The sequence below is a fragment of the Pipistrellus hanaki genome (genome assembly GCF_964339955.1).
Source record: "Pipistrellus hanaki genome assembly, chromosome: 10".
In the NCBI taxonomy this organism is placed as follows: Eukaryota; Metazoa; Chordata; class Mammalia; order Chiroptera; family Vespertilionidae; genus Pipistrellus; species Pipistrellus hanaki.
The window spans coordinates 53,761,713-53,784,631 of record NC_140512.1 but is presented as its reverse complement, the minus strand read 5'-3'; the positions used below and the strand labels follow the sequence as shown (position 1 = coordinate 53,784,631).

The following is a 22,919-nucleotide window of genomic DNA, read 5'->3' as shown; positions in this document are numbered from 1 at the left end:
AATAGGGAACGTTGTTAATAACTTTGTCAACAAGTTGCTAATTGATGAAATGGACAGATTCCTTAAAAGACAACTTATCAAAGCAGATAGAGATTGAATTTGTAATTGAAAACTGACTAATAATGAAAACTCTGCACCTCATTGGCTGTATTGTTCAATTTTATCAACAATTTAAATTAAAAAAACAAAAAACAAAAACCATTTCTACACACAGACTCTCAGAGACCAGAAGAAGACAGTATACTTCCTAAATTCTTTTATGAAGCAGCTTAACTCTAATATAAAAACACAACAAAGAACCCTGGCCAGTGTGGTTCAGTGGCTAGAACATCTCTGTCACATGATGTTTCCCTCTTTCTCTCACATTCTCTCTCTCTCCTTCCATTGAGTGAGAATTAAACAAACGAGGATATTACAAGCAAAGAAAATCACAGACCAATACCTCTCATGAATTCAGAATCAAAATTCTTAATAAAATTTTAGCTATTTGAATCCAGCAATATATTAAAAAAGTTTAATGCACAATGACCAAGTAGGGGCTTATCCTAGGACACAGTTTGGTTTCACATTTGAATATCAGCCATTCATCACGTTGACAGAATAAAGGAAGAAAACCATAGATCATCTTGATAAGTCAAGAAAGGGGTACTTGACAAAATTAAAAACCAATTCATGATAAAAATTCTTAGCACTAGAAATAAAAACCTTTCTAAGTCTCATAAAGGGCATCTATGAAAAACGTGTCAATAGACATCCTCTTTTACCATGAAAGAAAAAGAAATAAACAGAAAGGAAGAAGTGAAATTGTATGCACTTGTAGTGATATTTTGTGTACATAGAAAAGCCCTTGCAGTCTGCAAAACAATATACTAAGTGAATTTAGCAAGGTTACAGAATGCAAGGCCTATAGAGGGAAAAGAAATTATTTAATATTTCTTAGCAATGAACAATTAGAAGAGGAAATTTTAAAACCTGTTTATATTAATATCAAAAATAATTAAACATGTAGTTATAAGTCTTTTGTAAGAAGTTAAATAAGACCTAAAATGGAAAGACATATCACCTTTATGGGTTGAAATACTAAAAATTGTTAAGATGCTCATTCTCCCCATATTGGTTTTTAATTTAATATGGACCCTATAAACAAGCCAGCAGCCAGCAAGTTTGGGTTTTGTCATTGTTGTTAAAATCAACAAATTCTAAAATTTATTTGGAAATTCAAAAAGGTCCTGCACTAGCCAAAACAATGTTGGAGGGAAAAACACAATGTTGGAGATCTCATACTACTTGATTTCAGAACTCTATATTATGGTAGACAGATCAGTAGAACAGACTAGAGTACACAAATAGACCCACATCAATTGAATCGATTTTTATTTATTTTTTATCAGGATGCCAAATCCATTAGGAAAAGGAAAGTCTTTTTAACAGATGTGCTGATATTTCAACCCTATCTTATATTTTATATAAAAATTTAAATTAAGATGGAATATAAAACCCCAAACAATAAAAATTTCAAGAAGAGTCCTCACCAGTTTGGTTCAGTGGTTAGAGCGTTGGCCTGTGGACAAGGGTTCTTGGTTCGATTCTGGTCAAGAACACATGCCTGGGTTGTGAGCTGGATGCCCAGTGAGGGGCGTGCAGGAGGCAGCCAGTCAGCGATTCTCTCTCATCATTGATGTTTCTATCTCTCTCCCTTTCTCTTCCTCTCTGAAATTAATAATATATATATTAATAAAACTTCAAGAAGAAAATAGATTATCTTCACAACCTTGGGATAGATCAAAGATTTCTTGGACATGACATAAAGCCATTAATCATAAAAGAAAATTGGATAAATGGACTTCAACAAAATTAAAATCTCAAAAACATTATTAAAAACTGGGCAATCCACAGACTAAATATTTGTAGTAGATATCTCTGACAGACGATTGATACCCAGCACATATAAAGAACTGTATATAGGGTGGGCAAAAGTAGGTTTACAGTCGTGAGTATGTGAACCAAAGAGTTTATTCTTATTTATTTTATATTATTTGTATTGCAGCTGTAATTCATAACAATGTAATTGTACATGGGCATGGAATACCAGTCTAACTTGTAATTTAGGAATGGCCTGAGCATAATAAGCATGCTTCTTTTCCTCAGAGTTTGATTTACACAGCAGTGTTTTAATTAGCAGTGTTTTCTTATTTTTGAAATGAGAATGTATATGTATTAAGAATTAATAATTGTCCAGGACACCAATCTATCCATATGTAATAGACTATTTCGCACGGGAGAAAGTAATTTTCTATTTTATTTCAGTTGACCAGTTATTGGTTAATAAATACATATCTTAATAAAATTTTCAAATTCCAGGACTTGGTTCAGTATTTTGGAAAGTAATGAGCAATCCAGTAGAAAAGTCAGCATATTCTTTTATCTAAATGTGATGTTCTTCTTGCCACTTTTTGGTAAATAGACTTAAATGCAGAGGCATACAATGGCTAATTAATAGTCATAGTAATTACAGAAATTATTTTTCTTGATGTGCTTTGCTAATTTGCTTCTATTTTTCTTTTATAGTTTCAGCTCCTTGCTTCAGCTCTGTTCAAATCTGGTTCAGATTTTACAGCTCTAGGTAAGTATTCCCATGTAGTTTATTCACCCAGGTACCCTAGCATTTGGGAGGTTGGTGTTGGTTTTTTTTTTTTTTTTTTTTTAAATGAAACATCAGAGGAAATGTTCATCTAGGCAATGGAACAAGTTTCAAGGTAGAATGCAAAATTTCTGATAACTTACTACAAAGTTATTATCAGTCACCAGTTCATAAAACAGTTTGCTTTTCCTGTTCCACCAATTGCTTCCTTATTATGTAAACAGGTGACAATTGAAGCATGATCAAAATAAACTAATTTGTATAGCATTGTTTTGGAATACAGATTCTGTTATTGATGTACTTACTATGAGATAACACTTGTTAGTTGAACGATTTTTTGTGGTGTTGTGTGGTGTCAACAGAATGGTGATGGGGTATGGTGATAGGACAGACAATGCAATAAATCTTTTGGGAGCAGAGAAAATAAATTATCTTTTTCCTGAAAATTGGAATTTTTGTATGGTGGCATCTTGATTGTTCAAGACAAATTCTACTTGAAACTCAAGTGTTTCTTTTTTAAAAATTTATTTTAGAGTGAGAGGAAAGAAGAAAGAGAAACAGCGATTTGTCGTTCCACTTATTTATACATTCATTGGTTGATTCTTGTATTTTCCCTGACTAGGGATTGAACCTGCAACCTTAGTGTATCGGACTATGTTCTAACCAACTTAGCTACCCGGCCAGGGCAAAACTCAGTATGTCTTAAAGAAACCAAGACTGATGAATCTTAAACATCCATCTTCATTTAAGAGTACTCTCATGTAATATTAATGAGTTATTAAAGAAAAGTAGTCTGTAGTAAAGTGGGGAATTTGTAACAGTTCCAGAACCCAGAGCTTTAAGTCAGGTGAATTTTCAAAGATCTCTGCCTGCCTAATTACCCCTTACTTCCCTCTCCTGCCTGCCTGATCTGGCCCCCAACTGCCCTCCCCTGCAGGCCTATCTTACCCCCAACTGCCCTCCTCTGCTGGCCAATTTGGTTCTGATTGGTCGGTTTCTATGCCAGTCAGTATCAAAAGCTCTGCTTCCTAGGCAGCCATTGGCTCCTTGCAATTCACCCAGATTTGGTTCTGATTGGTCAGTTTCTATGCCAGTCAGCATCTCTGGGCCTATCTCTGGTCCTGATCATAGAGGCAGGGTTGATCAGCAGCTGAACTGCTGACCTCTGGGAGGGGGAGTTTGAGGGGGTGGGTTGCTGCTGGCAAGAGAGAGAGAGAAGTAGGGTCTGATCAACCTGTTTCTCTATCTGTGCCTTGCTATCAGCCACTGCTGATCAGCCCCTCCTCTCTTTCCATGAGCTCAGCAGTTCAGCCCTCTTGCCTTCTGCGTGCTCAGCCTGGTGAATGGTCAATCCTCCCGGTCATTGTGGATGTGACGGACCCAGGGTTTTTATATATTAGGATGTTAGGCTGTTGCCAGCAAATATTTTACCTTTAGCTTAACTCCTTTTTCTGTCTCTGCCCTGTTCACTGCCAGCTAATATATTTAGTCAGAAACTGTTTGTTTTACTTGGATTTCAAACAAACCTCAAATGCTCTGTGAACAATACAAATACAATGGGAAAAATGCAAAAAGAAAATTCCTGTGGAGTTTTGTTTCCTACTTTGTCTAAAGGGAGGCAATATATTTAGTAGTTAAGAATCTAATTAAAAAATAAGAGATGAGAACATAGTATAGTGGTTCAGAGGCAGATATCAGCTCTGTCACTTGCTAATTTTAAAAGTGACCTTGATCAAGTCATCTTCTTAATAATTAATTTATTCATCTATAAAATGGAGGTAATGAGAGTACTTACCTTATGTTGTTGAGAGAACTAAGTGAAATAATTATAGAAAACAGCAAAATAGAATACTTAGTAAGTGCTCAATTTAGGGTACTGTTATTAACTTCCTTAAAAATATAATCTTTGGCCCGGGCAGTGTTGCTCAGTGGTTGAAGATCTAACAGTTTGATTCCTGGTAAGGGCATATGCCCAGGTTGTGGGCTTGATCAGTAGGGGACATACAGGAGACAGCTGATGAATGATTCTCATCATTGATAATTTTATCTCTCTCCCACTCTCCCTTTCTCTCTGATATCAATAAAAATATATTTAAATTTTTTTAATTATATGTATAATCTTTGTGTCATTGTGAATTTGAATGAGGAACAAATTCACATGGCATGCTAATTTTAATAAGGAGAAATCTGATATATTGAAGACAAAAAATACTTTGCATAAAAATTTATGAACAAAAGTATCTTTTATAGGTTACATGCCTACTTAGAGTTCCTGGTTCTTGTCCTCATTCATTTTCTGTCTAATTGTTTTGCTTTTACTCCACATAGAATTGAAATCAAATGGGTTATTTCATGTATAGAATATATATATATATATATATATATATATATATATATATATATATATCTTTAATGATAAATAAACCAAATATTTTATTTCCTAAATCTTATAAGAAGAAATTTGCCTCAGCCTAACTTCTGATTCCCTTCAGAATTAATCTAGTTTATCTTAATTTCTTAGAATTAAAAAAAAAAGTATTTGTTAATGTTATATATAATTTAAAGAATTACAAAGATAATCATTTATAAATAAGTAGTTGCCATTATCTTAGTTTTAAAAAATTACTTCAGGGAAGAATAACCTCTAGGGATCTTTAGTTTAGAGGTTCTGGTGGCTGTGGGCACTTTTTAGCTTTAACTCAGACATTTTGCTAATTTTAAGAGCAATGTCTTCTTTCCAGAAAGTATGCTTTGGATCAGTTAAGTGTGTTTTCAACAATGTATGTGGCATGTAGGAGAAATCTAGTCTATAGAACATATTGCCTTTTTGGTCTTCATACCTCTTTTTATAACTTTTACAGTCCAAATATAATGTGCAAGTATGAATTCAGATAAGTATTTAAAACATTTTATACAGTAAGTAGATAGTGCTTTTTGTCACTAACATTTGCCAGTAAGGTGCCTTATTAGTTTCACAGAATTTGCTATGTCCTTTAGCCCACAAAATTTAGATTTCAGCAAGGTACTATCTTCAACCTCTTGTCTGTAGCTCACATGTTTACAGGTGCTTTTTATATAATAATTAGAGTCCCAGTGCACAAAATCTGTGCACGTGTGTGTGTGTGTGTGTGTGTGTGTGTGTCTCCACCCAGCTTGCGTGTGTGTGTGTGTGTGTGTGTGTGTGTGTGTGTGTGTGTCTTGGCCCAGCCTGCGCCCTCTCGCAGTCTGAAACCCCTTTCTCGCAGTCTGGGACCCCTCGCTCCTTACCGGCTGCCTGCTTGTTCCTTACCACTCAGCACACTGCAGTGGAAGCAGTTGAGGCTCCTGCCACCACCGCTGTACTCACCAGCTATGAGCCTGGCTTCTGGCTGAACTGTGCTCCTCCTGTGGGTGCGCACTGACCATGAGGGGACAGCTCCTACATTGAGCATCTGCCCCCTGGTGGTCAGTGCACATCATAGTGACCAGTCATTCTGCCATAACGGTTGCTTAGGATTATATAGACTAGAGGCCTGGTGCACAAAAATTCATGCACTCAGGGAGAGAGGGGTTGTCTCTCAGCCCAGTCTGCACCCTCTCACAATCCAGAACCCCCTTGGGTAGGGTCTCCTAGGCCTGGCCTAAGATCAGGGCCTATTGGGGCTTTCCTTCCCCTGACTGCAAACAGCTGGCCCCACCCCCGCTGCTGACACTGCTTGCCATCTGTGCAGTGCTGACCCCCTCCCCTGCCACCGCTCACCTTCCTCTATGACAGGCATGGTGTGTGACTTGGCTGGCCTGGGCCTCCCTCTGTGGGATGATTGCTGGCTAGCCGCACACCTGCCATAGCGTCGCCGGCTGGTGGCCTGGGCCTCCCTCTTTTCTTTTCTTTTTTTAAGTAAGAGTAATGTTTGCTGAGTGATACAGAGCTGAGTACTATGAGGGTTTACCAAGATGGAAATGCACTGCACCCCGCCCTACCACCCCCAAATCCAGAGACTGCAGTACTTAGAAGTTACACACCATGGCCATAACTGCTGAATATCTGTTTGTAACAAACCATAGCATATTTATACTACCACATCAAGTGATTATAGAAATCAACTTATATATTACTTGTATAGAATCTTATTTTTATAAAAAATATTTTAAAAAAAAAAGTATAAAAAACACGTACAGTTGAAAGCCCTGCCAGGACAGCCAGACTGTAAACATTCAGTCTGTAAACATTCATGTGCTTTGGAAGGGCGCCCATGCCTCATGCCCACAGCAACTCCAGGAGGCCAGCGAGGGTGCTGGACCACCGTGGTTGGGTATAGCAGGGCCTGGCACTGTGACCTCCAGCCTTGCACCAGGAGCAGGGTCAGGGTTGGGGGCAGGCAGATTGCATTTCACTCTGAGTTTCTTACTCCGCCTAATTTTGGTTGCAACTCATGGCTTTTCCTCATTGCTTGGAGGTCCTTTGGGTGGGTGCCCTGTTGGAGAAACTGGAGAAGTGCCCACAGCTGCCTGATTGGGCATCTCTCCAGCCCAGAACCTCTGTTCTGCCTCCTGCAAGCCTATCCCAGGCAGAACAGCCCATCCTCAAGACTACTTTGGTCTCAGCGCTTGGTCCTGGGTTTCATCAGCCTGGGTTTCTTCCCCTGGTGTGGCTGATCTGAGTTTCGCAAAAAAGCCTGGCCGATGCTGGCTGTGCTGAGCCTCATTGAAGAGTTTTTCATGCAGCAAGGAAGAGTCCTATGGAACCCTCCTTCTTCTCCTTCATCTTCTCATCTCCTCCTCCTCCTCCCAGCCCATGGTCACTTCTTCTCCAGCTGCTCCAGCAGTGGGTTGCCTTCCGAGTTGAGGGTCTTAACACTGTTGGTCCTGATGATGCAGGTGGGGCAATGCCGGCTGAGCATCAGGATGAGCTGCTGCCTCTCCTCCATCTGGGTTTTCAGCTCCACATTCATGAGCTCCAGCCACTCAGATTCCCGCTGTAGAAACTCCTTCTGCTCCTTCTTCCTGTTCTGGCTCGGGGCTGCCGCCACTTTGTTCTTTTCCCAGCGCCTTTTCCTCTGCACTACTTGTAAAATGCCAATCACATAAAATTTTCATGATGATTCAATGTTATACCAAATATATATTCAGGGATTTAAGTCTTAATATTTAGTGCCCATCCACTCCTTCTCAGCTCTTTATAATATGACTTTAATTCTCTATACATTAAAAAAAAAAAAACAACTATAATTACCATTCAATATATGCAAAGTTTTTTAAAAATTGATTTTTAGATAGAGTGGGAAGAAGAAAGAAAGTGAAATATTGATTTCCTGTACCAGTTATTTATGCATTCATTAGTTCTCCTGAGCCTGAATGCCAGGGGCAAGGGACCCAGAGGCCAGTCAGATTGCAGCAATGCTCTGGTTCCCCGGAGCCTGCAGGTGGGGGGGGTGGTACGACACAACAACCCCAGAGGCCAGTTCAATCACAGCATAGCTCAGGTTCCCCAGAGCCTACGAGCAGGGGGAGGGACCTAGAGGCCAGTCCGATGGCAGCATGCCTCCATTTTCACAGTTCCCTCCTGCTGCTGCACCTTGGGCAGCTGGGGCCCAGACTCACTCCCACTGCACTGGCCAGGACCCAGACACACTCCCGCCGTGCCAGCCGGGACCCAGGACCGACTCACACCGTGCTGGCCAGCACCCTAGCCTGCTATCTGGTCATTTAGGTTGTGACAGCCCCTGGCTTTTTATATATTAGGATACATTTATTATTAGAAGTAGGAAGTATAAATAAAGAAATTTATATCCAGGAAAAAAATGAGAATTTTTGCTACTATTACTTCTTCACCATAAATAGGAAAGATTACCTAGTCTGTGTAGGATGTTAACTTAAAAATATGCAGGCAGTCCTTGGTTTACGTCAGAGATCCGTTCCTACGGTGCGATGTAACTCGATTTTTAAGTTGGAACCCGCCTATGTCACTTACATGAAGCACATACACAGCAGTAATGACGTGGAAGAGTAAAAAAAATATAAAGGGAAGTTAATTCTGACCTTTACTTGTGGTAAATAAATAATAAAAAACATGAAGCACATATGTTCATATGTCAAAATGACAGAACTTTTTTTTAAAAAACAAATACTGTAAATGGGAGATGGCGATGTAACCTTGAAACAACGTAAGTCGAGTCCGATGTAACCCGAGGGCTGCCTGTATTCCTAATAGGTCACTTTCTTTTTAGAGCAGTCATTGTCTTTAGTCATGGTAATAGTGACAAAGTGATAGATAGTATTACTGAGCACTTTCTATGGGGCCACATACCATTCTAAGCACTTTTCATGACAAAATTCATTTAATTTCCATTTTAATTTTATGAAGCAGCTACTCTTATGATCCCTTTTAATATTCAAAGAAACTAGGACACAAGAGGCACAGGAAACATGTTCAGGAATAGTGCTAGTGAGTGGGAAAACCAGGATTCAAACCTTAGTAGTATGTGTTCATAGCTCATTTCCTAAACCACTAACTATACCACCTTTCATTGAGCTTTACTAGTTTTCAGTCTTCTGAGTGATCAGTTTCTCATTTCATTCTGTGGTGAGAAAAAGTGATTAGATGAGACATGAGATTTAGAATCAATACAACCTTTTTTTGTCCTGTCTCTGACATTTAGTAAGTAGTCATGTCACTGTTGATGAGTTTCTTAATGTCCCACCCTTTTTAAACGTATCAAAAAAAATGAATACAGATAAAAGCTTAAGATTCTCCTTGAACAACTTTCCTCAATCTTTGTCCCCACTTCTCAAGTGTAATCACTCATACTGGACAGCTCTTTATATAAACACACACAACCATATATTCAGACATCAAGGTACAGTTGATTCTCATTAAGTGCAGAAGTTACATTCTGTAAAGTCCCTGGGAACACTGAGTAAATAAACACTGAACCATTCCTCCTATGGACATACACAGGTTCCTGCAAGCCTCTGCTCACAACATTTTTGTCGACCTAGCAGTGCATAACCTTGCTTTATGTGTGTTTTTGTTGAAAGATACCTTATTTATGTGTTTATATTGTTGATTCATTAACATTGAACTCATAGCCAGCAGTATTAATAACCCATTTTTAAACAAAGCTTATTTATTTAACAAACAAATTTTTCCCATAAGGCACATCATGGCCTACTTGAATTTAGTAGCACAAGACACCACTTCACACTACACTTGGGGGCCATTGTAAGCAGTGATGTCACCCAAAACAAAGCACAAAATGCAAAAAAAAAAAAAACAACAACAAAAAAAACATGGCACCAGTAGATTATTTAAATGTATTAAAGAGCTGAAATAAGAAGACAGAGCATTACCCAGTTTGACCTCAGCTGAGAATGTGTGCATCTGGTAACTCAAATTTTCGCTGCTCTGAGCATCTCTGCCAAGTGCCACCAGTATTGATTGTGGGATTGTAGGCAGGCGCACAAATATGAATCTGAATAATGACAATTGACTGTATATATTCATGTACACACACATAGATGTATAGTTTTGGTGTTCTGGCTTTATTAATTGTATAATGTAAAAAATTTTAAATGTAATGACGTAACTTGGAGATGTTTGCATGAAACTGCACTAGCTCTCTATTATATCCTTATTAGTGACACATAATATTCCATAATAGAGGTCTACCATAATTTAACCATTCATCTAATGAAGTATAATTTCAATTTTCTCATTGATAAAGTATGAAAAAGTAAATGTTCTGTGGATTAAATGAATTTAGCACATTGCCTAAAACTTAATAAGCACTCAGTCTTCTATAATAATAAAATGGTAATATGCTAATTAGACAGGATGTCTTCCAGACGTCCTTCCTGATTAAGCCAGGCCCGAGGGAAGCCAGCCGGGCTCCCAGGTGCCTGCCGGCAGCCGGAGGAGGGAAGCAGCCCGGGTCCCGGTGCCGGAGGGAAGCTGGTGCCGGCATCTGGGGGAAGGAAGGCCTGCTGTTGCGTGAATTTTCAAGCATCGGGCCTCTAGTTGGTAAATAAGAATAAATGGGCTTTGGAGTCAGATAGACATGGATTCGCATTCCATTCTCTTCCCATACCAGCTGTGGAACCTTATTAAATTACTGAATTTCTCTATATTTTTCCATCTGAAAGGGGAGTTTATAATAACTGCTTCATTGTTTTTCTGACAGTGCAATGCAGTCATACAGAAAGCACCTAGCACACGGCAGGAACTTAGTGTTTCTTACCTCCTAAATCGTTTGATCTCATGCAAAGGGTATTACTTCATTAGAGTACTGTCATAGAATCAAGACCACAACATTTCACAAATAAAGGAAACAATGGAAAACCCTAACATTGAATACAAAGAGAAACAAAGAAACCTATCTATCAAATTAGTAACATTACCATTTAGGAGCGAGGGGAGGACATTAAATCTTTTTAGTACACTGTTTAGACTATACACTCACGGATATACTCTAAAGACAAAAGCAAAGAATCTTGAGGTTTTTGCTGAGAGTGGTATGGGTATAGGAATTCTAGAACATTTTTTCATGTATTAGGTTGAGCAAATGGGTAAATATGATGTTGCTAAGAGTTGGTTTTCTTAGTGGGAGAAAGGAGATATAAATATAGAATGGGGTAAAGAAAGGAAGAATCCTATGGAGGTTCTTAAAAAATTGGAATTAGCAATAAAAACAGGAACTCATGATTCTGTTAAAGAAAAAATACACTACGTATATACTGTAATGTGTGTGTGTGTGTGTGTGTGTGTGTGTGTGTGTGTGTGTATGCCTGGAAACAATAACATCCTTGGTAATTAGTACAACTGATCTGGTTTCTAGATAACCTTCACAACTAAAAGGAATTAGGGCTCCATGGAAAAATAGCTGACTCCAGAGCGTTGTAAAGATAAGCTTGGATATCTACCAGAAAGTAAGGAAGTGCTCAGAAATTAACAGGGACATTTCAAAAAGACAGGAGCTTGAAAGAGTTCTCACTGGCCAAATCTGGGACCACACGAGTATTAAAATGATACTAATGAATTGAACAAGGAAAGGATTCATTAAAACATCCTACTACAAATGAATAAAAGTCAGAAAAGGAGTGAAATAATCCTCAATGGACTAGAAGAGGAAAAGGCTTGCAGGAAAAGGAAGAGAAATCACTATTAGTTACTAAAGTGCTGGTTTTTGGCTAGGTTCTTTTCACATCAGTCATTGAAAATGCTATCTGCTAGTCAGAACTGAGGTCAGGACCCATAGCTCTAGTTTTAAAGCCTGTTTTGGTTTTGGTTTTTCCATCATATATTGCTGCTTTTCTCAGCTGGCTTTTCTGTTACGTGTTGAGTTTTAAACACAATGGGTGAATTTCTTTGTATCTCTCCTTCACAGGCTTTTCGGACGTGGATCATACCTATGCTCAAAGAACTCAGCTCTTTGACACCTTAGTAAATTTCTTTCCCGACAGCATGACTCCTCCTAAAGGCAACCTGGTAGATCTCATCACACTCTAACTGAAGAGTCACTGACAGACATGGAGACCAGGAGTCTGCTTTCAGTATTCTGGATTTCAACTCTACTGACCGACAATTAGGCCGCAGTGACTGAGGACTGCACCAGAATTCCGAAGGGATCTTTACCATCACAAGTTCTAACCCTCTTTCTTCATACCTGACCTCAACCCCATTCTCCTCGTCCCATTCCTCGGTTAAGTTAATAATAAAGTAAAATTGGTATACTTTCCATTTAAATATATATATATATATATATTTTTTACTTTAACTTTTAAAAATTAATGAGTATAAAAAATAATAATCAGGTAGTTTATCCTTTCCTGATTTTTATTTCATTTTTATAAAATTAGGGCAAGTAAGCACTATTAACAGACCCAGTGCTACACGAATTGGGATTGTGTTGTTGGGTTGTGTGACCTTTCTTCTTGCTCTTCCCTTCCCATTTCACTTTACCTTGCATCACAGAACTGCTTGTAGGTGGTGTCACTTGTTTACCTCTTCATTCTTAACAGTATATAGTTCTTTAGGGCAATTGATGTATGTTAAAGTGATGTATATGTGTCTCTGTTGACTAGAATCTTGTATTACATTAAGCAATAGGAGAAAAGAGGGCTCAAATTTATGTTCCTCTTCATAGAACTGAAAAATGAAACCCAAGATTGGTCCAGGCACTTATCTGAGATTGGCCTATAGTGTTTCTATGGTGGATATTATAAGCTTTGAGTCACAGAAGAGTATCTTTCAGAACCTTTAAGAGCCATTATAAAAGTTACCAGCAGGAGGATTCTAGAAGTGATTAATATGTTCATTGATTCCTATGTGGCAGTTCTGGAAGAAAATGGCTTTTCCCTCTGATAGATCTGCACAGATCCAGGGCTTCCATTACTTCCTGTGCTATCAGTCCATGGCATTTTCGTTTGGGAGGCTGGGTGTCCAGAGCTCTGCTTTGTTGATCCAAACACATTGGCTCCACACATCTGCTTCTGCACACTGATATTTTAAAGAGTGATGGCGTGTAGTTGTCCAATGAAATACAACTGACAGGCATTTCGCTAAGCACATAGACTAGGCTTTTTTAAATGAAGAAGAAGAACAATGGTGCAAATACTTTTTCATTAAACTAAAAAAAGAAAAAGGCAGATAGGTTTGTCCATTTTTTGGGGGGGGTAGAGATATTTATTATTCCATGAGGTGCTATGGAATGCAGTATAGGAAACCTACACCTGACCAGTGCTTATTACATTTGCTCAAAAGTAGGCTTTGTTAAAAACAAGTTATATTTAAAAATAAGTGTGCTGTGTGCAACTGATACCCACCATGCTTAAAGCAGACTAAGTATAATGAATATTCATCAGTCCAGTGGCTCTTAAAAGTGAATAACTTTATGGAATTCAGTATGTTCTTGAGTAGCAAGATTAGGTCTCACCAAAGAAAGATAAGAAATTGAGTTGCACTTTTGAAAAGTCTCATATAGGAATGAGAGTTAGGGATCCATCTTCACTCTGTATTGCATGGTTTTACTTCTTTTGGGGATGGACAGAAATATATTTTTCCTAGTTCTAGGCTTGAATCTTGGCTCCTTAGCTTTCCAATCTTCCCAAAGCCATCAATACAGTGATTTATTAAACAATTAGATCTGTACCTTACCTTGTGAAAGATATATAATTTAGTAAGTACCAAAATTTGTGTAGCTGCAGAATAATCAATTGACTTTACAGATGAGCAAATAGAATTTACTTATATTCTTTTACAGTTTCATAAAATGATTTTTCTGAGTGACAGTCTAGAATATAAAATATTAATATCACTAATATGGTAGCCAATTGAATCTGATTTTGTGAAAACAAGTACAAATCAGAGAGTTGCTAGGGAAGAACTTGAACTTGATAAGAGTTTCTAAATTTAAAACCTCAAATTTTGCTCTCTGAATTCTGGCACTTTAAAAACATTAACCAAATGAAGTTCTGCTGCCCTCCACAATTTATTTTTATGCTTTGTCCTTTTTTTTTTTTTTTTTTTTTTTTCCATTCATTTAGATTCCATATTTGGAGGAAACTCAGTGGCTTTTTTGTTCTTGTTTTTCCCTGAAAGTACTAGTAGTTTTGTTTTGTTACATATACTTATTTTCATTTTATCTTTTACCTTATTTAAGTGTGGGACTTATCCTCTTTCTGATTTTTTTTTTCCTCTTGAACATGTTTAAATGGGTTGAATAATAGCAAACACTTTAATGTTGCTTAAGTGAGAAACTGTTAATATTATTGACTAGGTAAATCAGAATTTGTATCATGGGGCTTTACACTGCTGGTAATGATTGTAGGAGAATGTAGGGCTTCATTATACCCATGCTCAAGAGTGACACATTGGTCACATTTCACATCACTGCTTTAAAACTTATTTATAGATGTAATGAGTAACTACATTTATTTCCAAGAATTCCAGCAGTATATGTCATTTAAATAATCTAATTTGATATTTAGATACATTGTTTAGATAGCCAAGTAGCTGTTTTACTATTTTTTAAATCTTTCTAGTTTAGTAAATCTCAGATTGAAACACCTGGTTTATGCTAGGTAGTCGACTACAGTTTGTTCAATTTTATTATCCCTAGCTTCAACTTCATTCCCATTTTTCTTTTCTTCCAGCCAAATGTTATTATTCCAGAATAATAAACCAGAAATAGTTTATTTAAACTAGAAGTAAACTAGATCTTTACCATTTTCAGTGCTTATACTTCATGAGAAATTCTCTGACTTGTAAGGCATTTCTAAAATTCATCTGCATTTTGTGGAATGGCAGAGACCTCATGTGGCTAGCTTGATTAATTCAAATGTATCAATCTTTTATTCAAGCAAAAAAATTTAGACTTCGATGCCTAATTCTGTGCTTTAGCAAGATCATTTTTAATATATTCTTATTGATTTGAGAGAGGAAGGGAGAGATAGAAACATCAATGATGAGATAATCACCAATCGTCTGCCTCCTGCACACCCCCCACTGGGGATCAAGCCCACAACCTCGGGCATGTACCCTGACTAGGAATCAAACCATGACCTCCTGTTTCATAAGTCTACAACTCAACCACTGAGCCACACCAGCCGGGCAGCAAGATCATTTTTTTAAAACTGGTTTTCATTTGCATTAAAGTTGGCCTATGTATGTCTAATAAGTAAAAACTGATAAAGAACATTAGAAAGTTAACTCTTTGGTTTATCATAGACAGGCTTGTTGGGTTCACAGCTCAGTGATTTAAAGATTGTAAAACTGCCGAAACCAGTTTGGTTCAGTGGATAGAGCATCAGCCTAAGGACTGAAGGGTCCCAGGTTCGATTCAGGTCAGGGGCATGTATGTACCTTGATTGTGGGCACATCCCCCGTAGGAGGTGTGCAGGAAGCAGCTATAAAAAATCAATAAAATATATATTTTTTAAAAGATGATAAAACTATTCTTGGGTGAAATATGTATGTTGAATATAAGTGGTTGCCAGCTTATCCTACAGTGGGTCTTTTCACATCTGCCTTATAAATGCTATTTACAGAAACATGATCAGTTTTATGTAATAACACAGTTTTAAAATCTAACTGCAAACAAAAGCTAGTTTGAGGCACTTAATCATTTAGTGAGGAATGGAAAATGATGCTTGAGGATTCTTTCACTCAGAGATTCTTTTTTTTTAAATCCTCACCCGAGGATATTTTTCCATTGATTTTTAGAGTGGAAGAGAGAGAACTATTGATGTGAGAGAAACACATTGGCTGGTTGCCTCCTGCAACCAAACTGGAACATGCCCCTGACTGGAATCGAACCCGAGACAATTCGGTTCGCCAGCTGACACTCTATCCTCTGAGCCAAACCGGCCAGGGCTCAAAAATTCTTACAGTCCTAATTAGTTTAATAGCATCGGTTTTTTTGTTGTTGTTGTTGTTTTTTGTTTTGTTTTTTGTTTTTTACTGTGGGCTGTATCTCCCTGTGATTTGTATTCATGCTGAAATGACTTGGCTATCTTAAACTTAGTGTGCAGGTATGTCAGTTGAAGGTGGAAGTTTCCAAGTTTGTTGAAGTAATTAGCCTACTAGATCAGCTGAATAATGTTGTCATTATTTGTTTTGGCAGCAGAACTCATTGCAATTTATGGGTTTCTTCATCAAATGTTTTTCATTTTTCTCAAAAAGTACTATCTTAGGGATTTTATTTATACATAATTTTAACCTTGATTTCCTTCTACCCACTAAATACTGTGAGTTGTGTTGTGATTATTTTTCTGACTTTATTCTTGGCTCTTTAGCCCTAGACTTTCTAGGTTTTCTATAGCATTGCTTACAGGTGTTGTGCCGCTTGAGAAAAAAAGTCCTAATCATTCTGAGACATCATTATCCTTGTTTATGACAATTGAATAGTGAAATTAAAACTTGCACATTATTAAAGAATTAATGGTCAGATATTGCTATAAAAATGCTCGTCATTTTCATATGGGGGATAGTAATATATGGTTATGGCAGCTTTAATGAAGGTGCCAGTGTTGGCTTCTTTTCCTGTCACTAGTAAGTTTATTCATAGTTATTGATAAGGTATAGATTTCATAGCAGAGCTTATGGAATTCACATCACCAGCATTTCCATTTGCTTATTCTTTTTCCTTTCCTTATATTTTATAGCCCTTTCCCCCTACTCCCAACTCCTTTGAGTAGCACTGATTTTCTGCTGAAGTTGGAATTTGTGTTAAGAATTGACTTTTAATTTCAGTATAATTGAGCATTGGTAATAGCTTTAATTTCCATGAAATTATTGGTATTCATTTTTTCTTAATAAAAGTAATGCAGGCTTAGACACGTCTCTTCCCCTCAACAATGTAAATTTAGTTCAAATTCCAAATGACTAAATCTTATTCCTAGTCATAGCCAATGATAAAGTCCTCTGACAATAGATTCTATAGCCCTTAAGGAGTCATGAGAGATTATAGTAATACAGATTTCTTAGTGGTGCAGAGAGCAGTGTCCTGTGGGAAATCATGTCACTGTCTGTTGGTTGGATAGAGCCTTTAAGTTCTAGACCTGAACTAGGAATCCCAGTTCAGAGCTTGAAAACACCAGAACCAAAGGGTAGTTCTAGTTTCTCTTTCACATTAGAGTCATTGTTTGGAAATAAAGTTTGCAAATATGCTTTCAAGTCCTCAAACCCTGCCTGGCTTGATTTAAAACAGGATGTTATATGGATGTTATCCAAGAGCTATAGAGTTAACAACAAAAATGGGAGAAATGTTTAGTAGGGAAGTAGACCATTTGCAAGATATCACTTATAATTGTGAAACAATTTGTCTGTTGTTCACATCATCTTAATGAACTATGCAACATGTGTGCAGTGTTCTATTTTGCCTGTCTATGGCATTTTCACTTGAGCCTCAGGAACAGAGCTAGAGAGGAGAATGAGGATATGTTAGAAAAGAAAAAAAAAAAACTTTTAAAAGAAATTATTCATTTCAGAAAGAAAGGAAGAGAGAGACATAGAAACATCAAAATTATCAATAGGCTGACTGCTGACTCCTTACTCCTATTAGGGATTGAGCCCACAATCCAAGCATGTGCCCTAGCCAGGAATCCAACCATGAACTGGTTCATGGGATACTGCTCAGCCACTGAGCTACACCAGCCAGGTGGAACTTCTAAATGAAAAAAACAAATAAAAAGCTCTTCCTTTCTAGCCCTAGATTAATTTTATTAATGCAGTGCTAGAAAGAAGACATCAAAAGGGATCAAAAGCTCAGTTATTCTGAATAGTTGTTGGAAAGCAGCATTTCTTGGTTGGTTTCTTTTCTCATCTTCTCCCAAATAGCTGTTAGTGATCTTGAAACAAACAAGCAGGAAAAAAACCACAGTGCAACCCAGCCAGCATGGCTCAGCAGTTGAGCGTTGGCCAGGAACCAGGAGGTCATGGTTCAATTCCCAGTCAGGGCACATGCGCAAGGTTGTAGGGTCAATCCTTGGTGGCAGGGGACAGGAAAGGGGGGCAGCCAGTCAATGATTCTCTCTCATCACTGATATTTCTCTCTTTTCCTCTCTGAAATCAATAAAAATATATTTTTAAAAACACAATGTAATGGGCTCTAGATCTTAAACTAGGTGAGCAGTTTATTATGTACAGCTATTTTCTTGATAAGGATCCAGAGGGAAAGCCAGCACTACAACATTTTAACATGCAGTTTGGGGCTTCCATGGGACTTGCTTTGCATGTGAAGTTTTTGCTGCAGACAGCTCTGTACCATCTGGGATGCTAGCATTCAGGAGATAGTTGGATCTCTGCACTGCCTGCCACGTAAATGCCAGCCTAAGGAGATCACCACTCTTCACTTTCCTTCAGAGCTTAATGAATGCCAGATTAATTGGCAGGAAGGAAAACACTGTTGATATACTAAACAGGCCTGTATGCATGATTAAAGAGTTGTTCAAGTAGACAATTTTGAGCTTTATTTCTCAAGAAATAAAGCCTTTGTTCAGTTTAGGGCATTTGGTTAGTATTTTTTTCAAGATAGGAAAAATATTGTCATTTCATGCTTAATTTATAACCTATACAAAATTGAACTAACATCAATTTAGTTTCCATGTTTTAAAATAAATTAATTCTACATAATCCCAAAGGTCTGTTTATTCTACTTGGCCAAGAAATAGATACATTAATTCTGGGTTTAGCATTAGAAGTATTAAATAACTTTGATTACTCTTTAGGTTGCCTCCATATCTGTGAAGTGTTAATTAAATTAGAGAAGGTATCTAGAATAAGGCTAATGCTATTGTGGCTGGCAGAGTCTTATGATTATTTTGCAACAAAACAGAGGAAAGGATCTTATGCCATCAGGGCCATGCTGTCAGATGTTTGTGGATGCCTGTTCTAGCATGTTGCCTGGGAGTTACTGTCTTTATTTTCTTTTTAAAAAATATATTTTATTGATTTTCTACAGAGAGGAAGAGAAAGGGATAGAGAGTTAGAAACATCAATGAGAGAGAAACATCGATCAGCTGCCTACTGCAACCAAGGTACATGCCCTTGACCAGAATCGAACCTGGGATCTTTCAGTCTGCAGGCCGACGCTCTATCCACTGAGCCAAACTGGTTTCGGCTATTTTTACTTTCTTGGGATGAGGGGGAGGAGGGGGCTTTGCATTTTTTTAATTGCTTACTTTAGAAATCCTAGGCTACTTTCATCTTTTAAAGGCTTAGTTTAACTTTACACATTAGCTATACGTGTAAAAGCACTGAATACAACATTATAAGATATACTAAAGTAGTTGTCTATCCAACCCAAAATTTGATAGTAGGATATGAAAGTTTAAAAGTTTAAGTATGAATAGTCTATGGGGAATATATATATATTTAAAAGTCATGTATTGGTCTCTTTTTTTTTTCTCCTTTCCCAGAAATACTATTTTGGTGACTAACCAGTTGTAAACTCTGTTCTCTCTCAATTGTATACCACCACCACCACCCCCCCTTTTTTTTTATTAGAGAAATAAAAATGGACTTTCTTAAACATTACATTTAGTCTGGCCAAGAGGTGCTGTGATTGTGTTATTCTGTAAGCCAGCTTGCTTTTTTGACTTGTGCAAAATGTCTTTTGAAATGTATAAATTAGATAGTATAGTATTAATTTCCTTTATTATAGTCTTCAATTTAGAAATTGCAATATAATGTGTTTTTCTATGAGCAGATTCTGTTATGGATATATATATATGGACATATATATATATGTGGATATATATGTGGATATATATATATATATATATATGGATATTAAATAGTTGGCCCTTGAATAACACAGGTTTGAACTGCGTGGGTCTACCTATATGTGGATTCTTTTCAATAAATACTGTATATATATTTTTCTCATGATTTTCTTAATATTTTCTTTAGCTTTATTGTAAGAATATAGTGTCTGATACATATAACGTATAAAATATGTGTTAGTTAATTGGCTGCGTGTTTATTGGTAAGGCTTTTGGTCAACAGTAGGCTGTTAGTAATTAATTAAATTTTGGGGGAGTCGAAAGTTATATGTGGATTTTCGAAATGGTTATCAACAGTGCAGGAGTTAAGGGTCTCCCATTTTGTTCAAGGTCAGCTGTATATAATTTTCTTTTAAAGAGATTTCTTCCCTGCTACCACTTCAAAATGTATGTGCTGTTGTGTCTGCAGCCTCAGAAGAAGAGTACAGGAAAGCTAAGATGAGGCCCTCCTTTTCCTGTCTTGGTCTTCGTCTTGGTAACAAACATTATTCCATCTTTCAAAATAGCATGTGTTAAAGTTGTTTTTAAGTCAACTCTTTTACTACTTTCATAAATTAGAAGTACTCAATGGCCAGAAATTAAGATGCCTCCATTTATGGATGCTCAGAACCAGAGTTGGATTGGAAGGTAGATTGAGAAGGAAGGTACAGCTCCTTCCTCAACCAGCTGAACTGCTCTTTCCAGGCTGCTTGGTAAAGCTGTGACAGATAGCTCCTTCTGTCACAGCGGCTCCCGCACCGGAAACTCGGTGTCACAGCCACCTCTCATCTGAAAGTTGGAAAGTGTTAAATACCTTTTATGAGACTTTTAAATGATAGCATTTATTGATGTTTGTGATTATATAAGTGTTTATTATAGAAATTTAGGAAATAATTGTAAAGAAGGAAAACCACTACATATTAGCTGATGGGACTTAACTCATTTTCTTTTTCCTGACTTCCATAACCCAACATGTTAGAGGACAGGAAAAGTTTTTTGTTTTTTGTTTTGTTTTTTTAATTGACACAGTCATTCTCATGGTCTTTTACCACATGTGTGGAGGACTGGGATGCCAGCATTTGTGCCTACACTTACTTCTATTCCTTTGACATTGTCCTTTTCTAGACAGTCTGGAAACAATTCTGTTTACATTATCTTTTAAGCCTAAATTATGGGTGAGTTACCCAGAAGCTGTAGAGAGCTGCCTTGTTCAGGTCATTGGGAACTTCTAAGACTCATTCCAATTCATCAGTTCTTTGTGCACCATTATGGACATCGGGGCATCTTCATACCCACAAAGAGCTTTCTGTGTCCGTGTGTTTTTTAATATAACCATAGTTAAACTCACACCCATAAAGGATGTACTTTTCTAAAGCCAAAGGAAAAGCAAAGCAAAAGGAAAACAGGCAAAAGGAACATAAATGTAAATAAGGAGTCCTTGGAAACAAGCTTGCCCTTAATCATGCATAAGCAGGTGTCTCTTCAAAAAATGTATTTCTTTGCTCACAGCTAAGATTCGGAAGTCTTGTATTTCATTTGAGACTCCTTTTCTAAGCGGGTGAAGGCGATTACTGCCGTGCCAGTCAGGGCTCCACTCTTTTGTTCACCCTCTTTGGTGGCACGTGGGGGCTCAGGGCTGTACCCTGAGGTTCCTCACCCAGAAATGGGCATCATGAGGGAGCTCAGGAACAGCAGGCGGGAGCTGGTGGTGGCCGATACACAGAAGTGCTTTGGGGCATCGGAGCTCTCCTAGCGCCGGCATTGTCCTGTCCCTGTTGCGCCGTGTTAGTGTTCTGCAGTCTCCCATTCCCGTCATGGTCCCCTGTCGCTCGGTCTGTGTGGACATTGTAGGCTTCGTTCTTTGGTACAGTGATCTTCTGACCCCAGGTTTGATAAGTGTTTTCAACACTGCTTTGTGCATAGTGATCTGCTGAACAGTGGCAATTGTAGAATTGTTGTATGTAATGTACATATGGAGAAAGAATGTATTTTGTTCATTTTCTTAATAAAAAGTTATATATGGACACTACCAGTTGTCTCTTGTTTGCTAAGACTACTTTTGAAGTCAACTTGTAAAATGTTTATGTACTTCACAGTTGTTACATTCCGCCGCGGCCCCCCCCCCCCCCCCCCCCAAAAAAAAAGGTTTTACTCAGGCTTCCCAAGAAGAAAATGATACAGTGTAGAAGGGCCTTTGGCACAGTTTCTGGGGAGGTTTTCATTTTTAAAGAACTGTAAATTCATAAAGTAAGGTTTTTTAATCTGTTAATGACCAGTTTGATTTTATCTGCTTTATATATTTCTTTAAGGGAAACACGAGTATAGGAACTGGAAGAAAACACTGATTTGAAATAGAAAACTTACGGTAGAAAAGATAGTAGTAACAAAAGAGAACCCCAGAGCTGAAGGTATTGCAAAGTTTGGAAAACTTCTGGATCCCTGTCCACAGAGAAAGCGTTTGAGCCTTGAAAAAAAATAACTCAGAGTTATGCCAAAGAAATGGATCTCAAGAACAAAGACCCGCACTTGGCCCTTTACATCTGATCTGTTTTATATTTTCTTGGCTTAGTTGTCCTACATTTTGCAATGAATTAGTTGGTCAACTGATTTTACCCAAAATAATTACATTTCCTCGATTTACAAATCAAATCCATCTTGCTTTATCACTTCCATTTCTTGAGTGTGCTTTGAGCAAGAGTCGTAGGTGATACTTGTTTTCAAAACAGGAAAACCTGAAGTGATCAGGCAAGGAATTGGCCTTTTCTTGGTTAATCCAGAGAACTAACTCAAAAGGATGGAAATGTGGGATACAGTCTCCTCTCCCTCAATACATTTGTTTTTTGGTGGGAAGTCAGCAATAAACAAAGAGGGCGTTGTGTTGGATTCCATGCGATGCCAGCTGCTCCCACCTTGAGTGTGGAGACCTCCTGGATTGGAAGTGCTACCTCAGGAGCTTCTAGTTACCCGAGGAGCAGATCAAGCATCTACTAGGTCAGTGGTCGGCAAACTCATTAGTTAACAGAGCCAAATATCAATAGTA

The 22,919-nt window shown here is 37.7% G+C and overlaps 1 protein-coding gene across 7 annotated transcripts in view; it reads left to right on the top strand.

The window, feature by feature from the left end:
- Positions 1-21,908, top strand: part of MKLN1 (muskelin 1) — a 311,818-nt gene extending 289,910 nt beyond the window's left edge. For all 7 annotated transcript variants that reach the window (XM_084897002.1, XM_084897001.1, XM_084896999.1 and 4 more), the window contains 2 exons: positions 2,569-2,623; positions 12,004-21,908. In XM_084897002.1, coding sequence (XP_084753128.1) covers positions 2,569-2,623; positions 12,004-12,125 — 177 coding nt within the window. In that variant the 3' untranslated portion in view covers positions 12,126-21,908. The remainder of the gene's footprint in view (positions 1-2,568; positions 2,624-12,003) is intronic.
- The last annotated feature ends 1,011 nt before the right edge of the window (positions 21,909-22,919 follow it).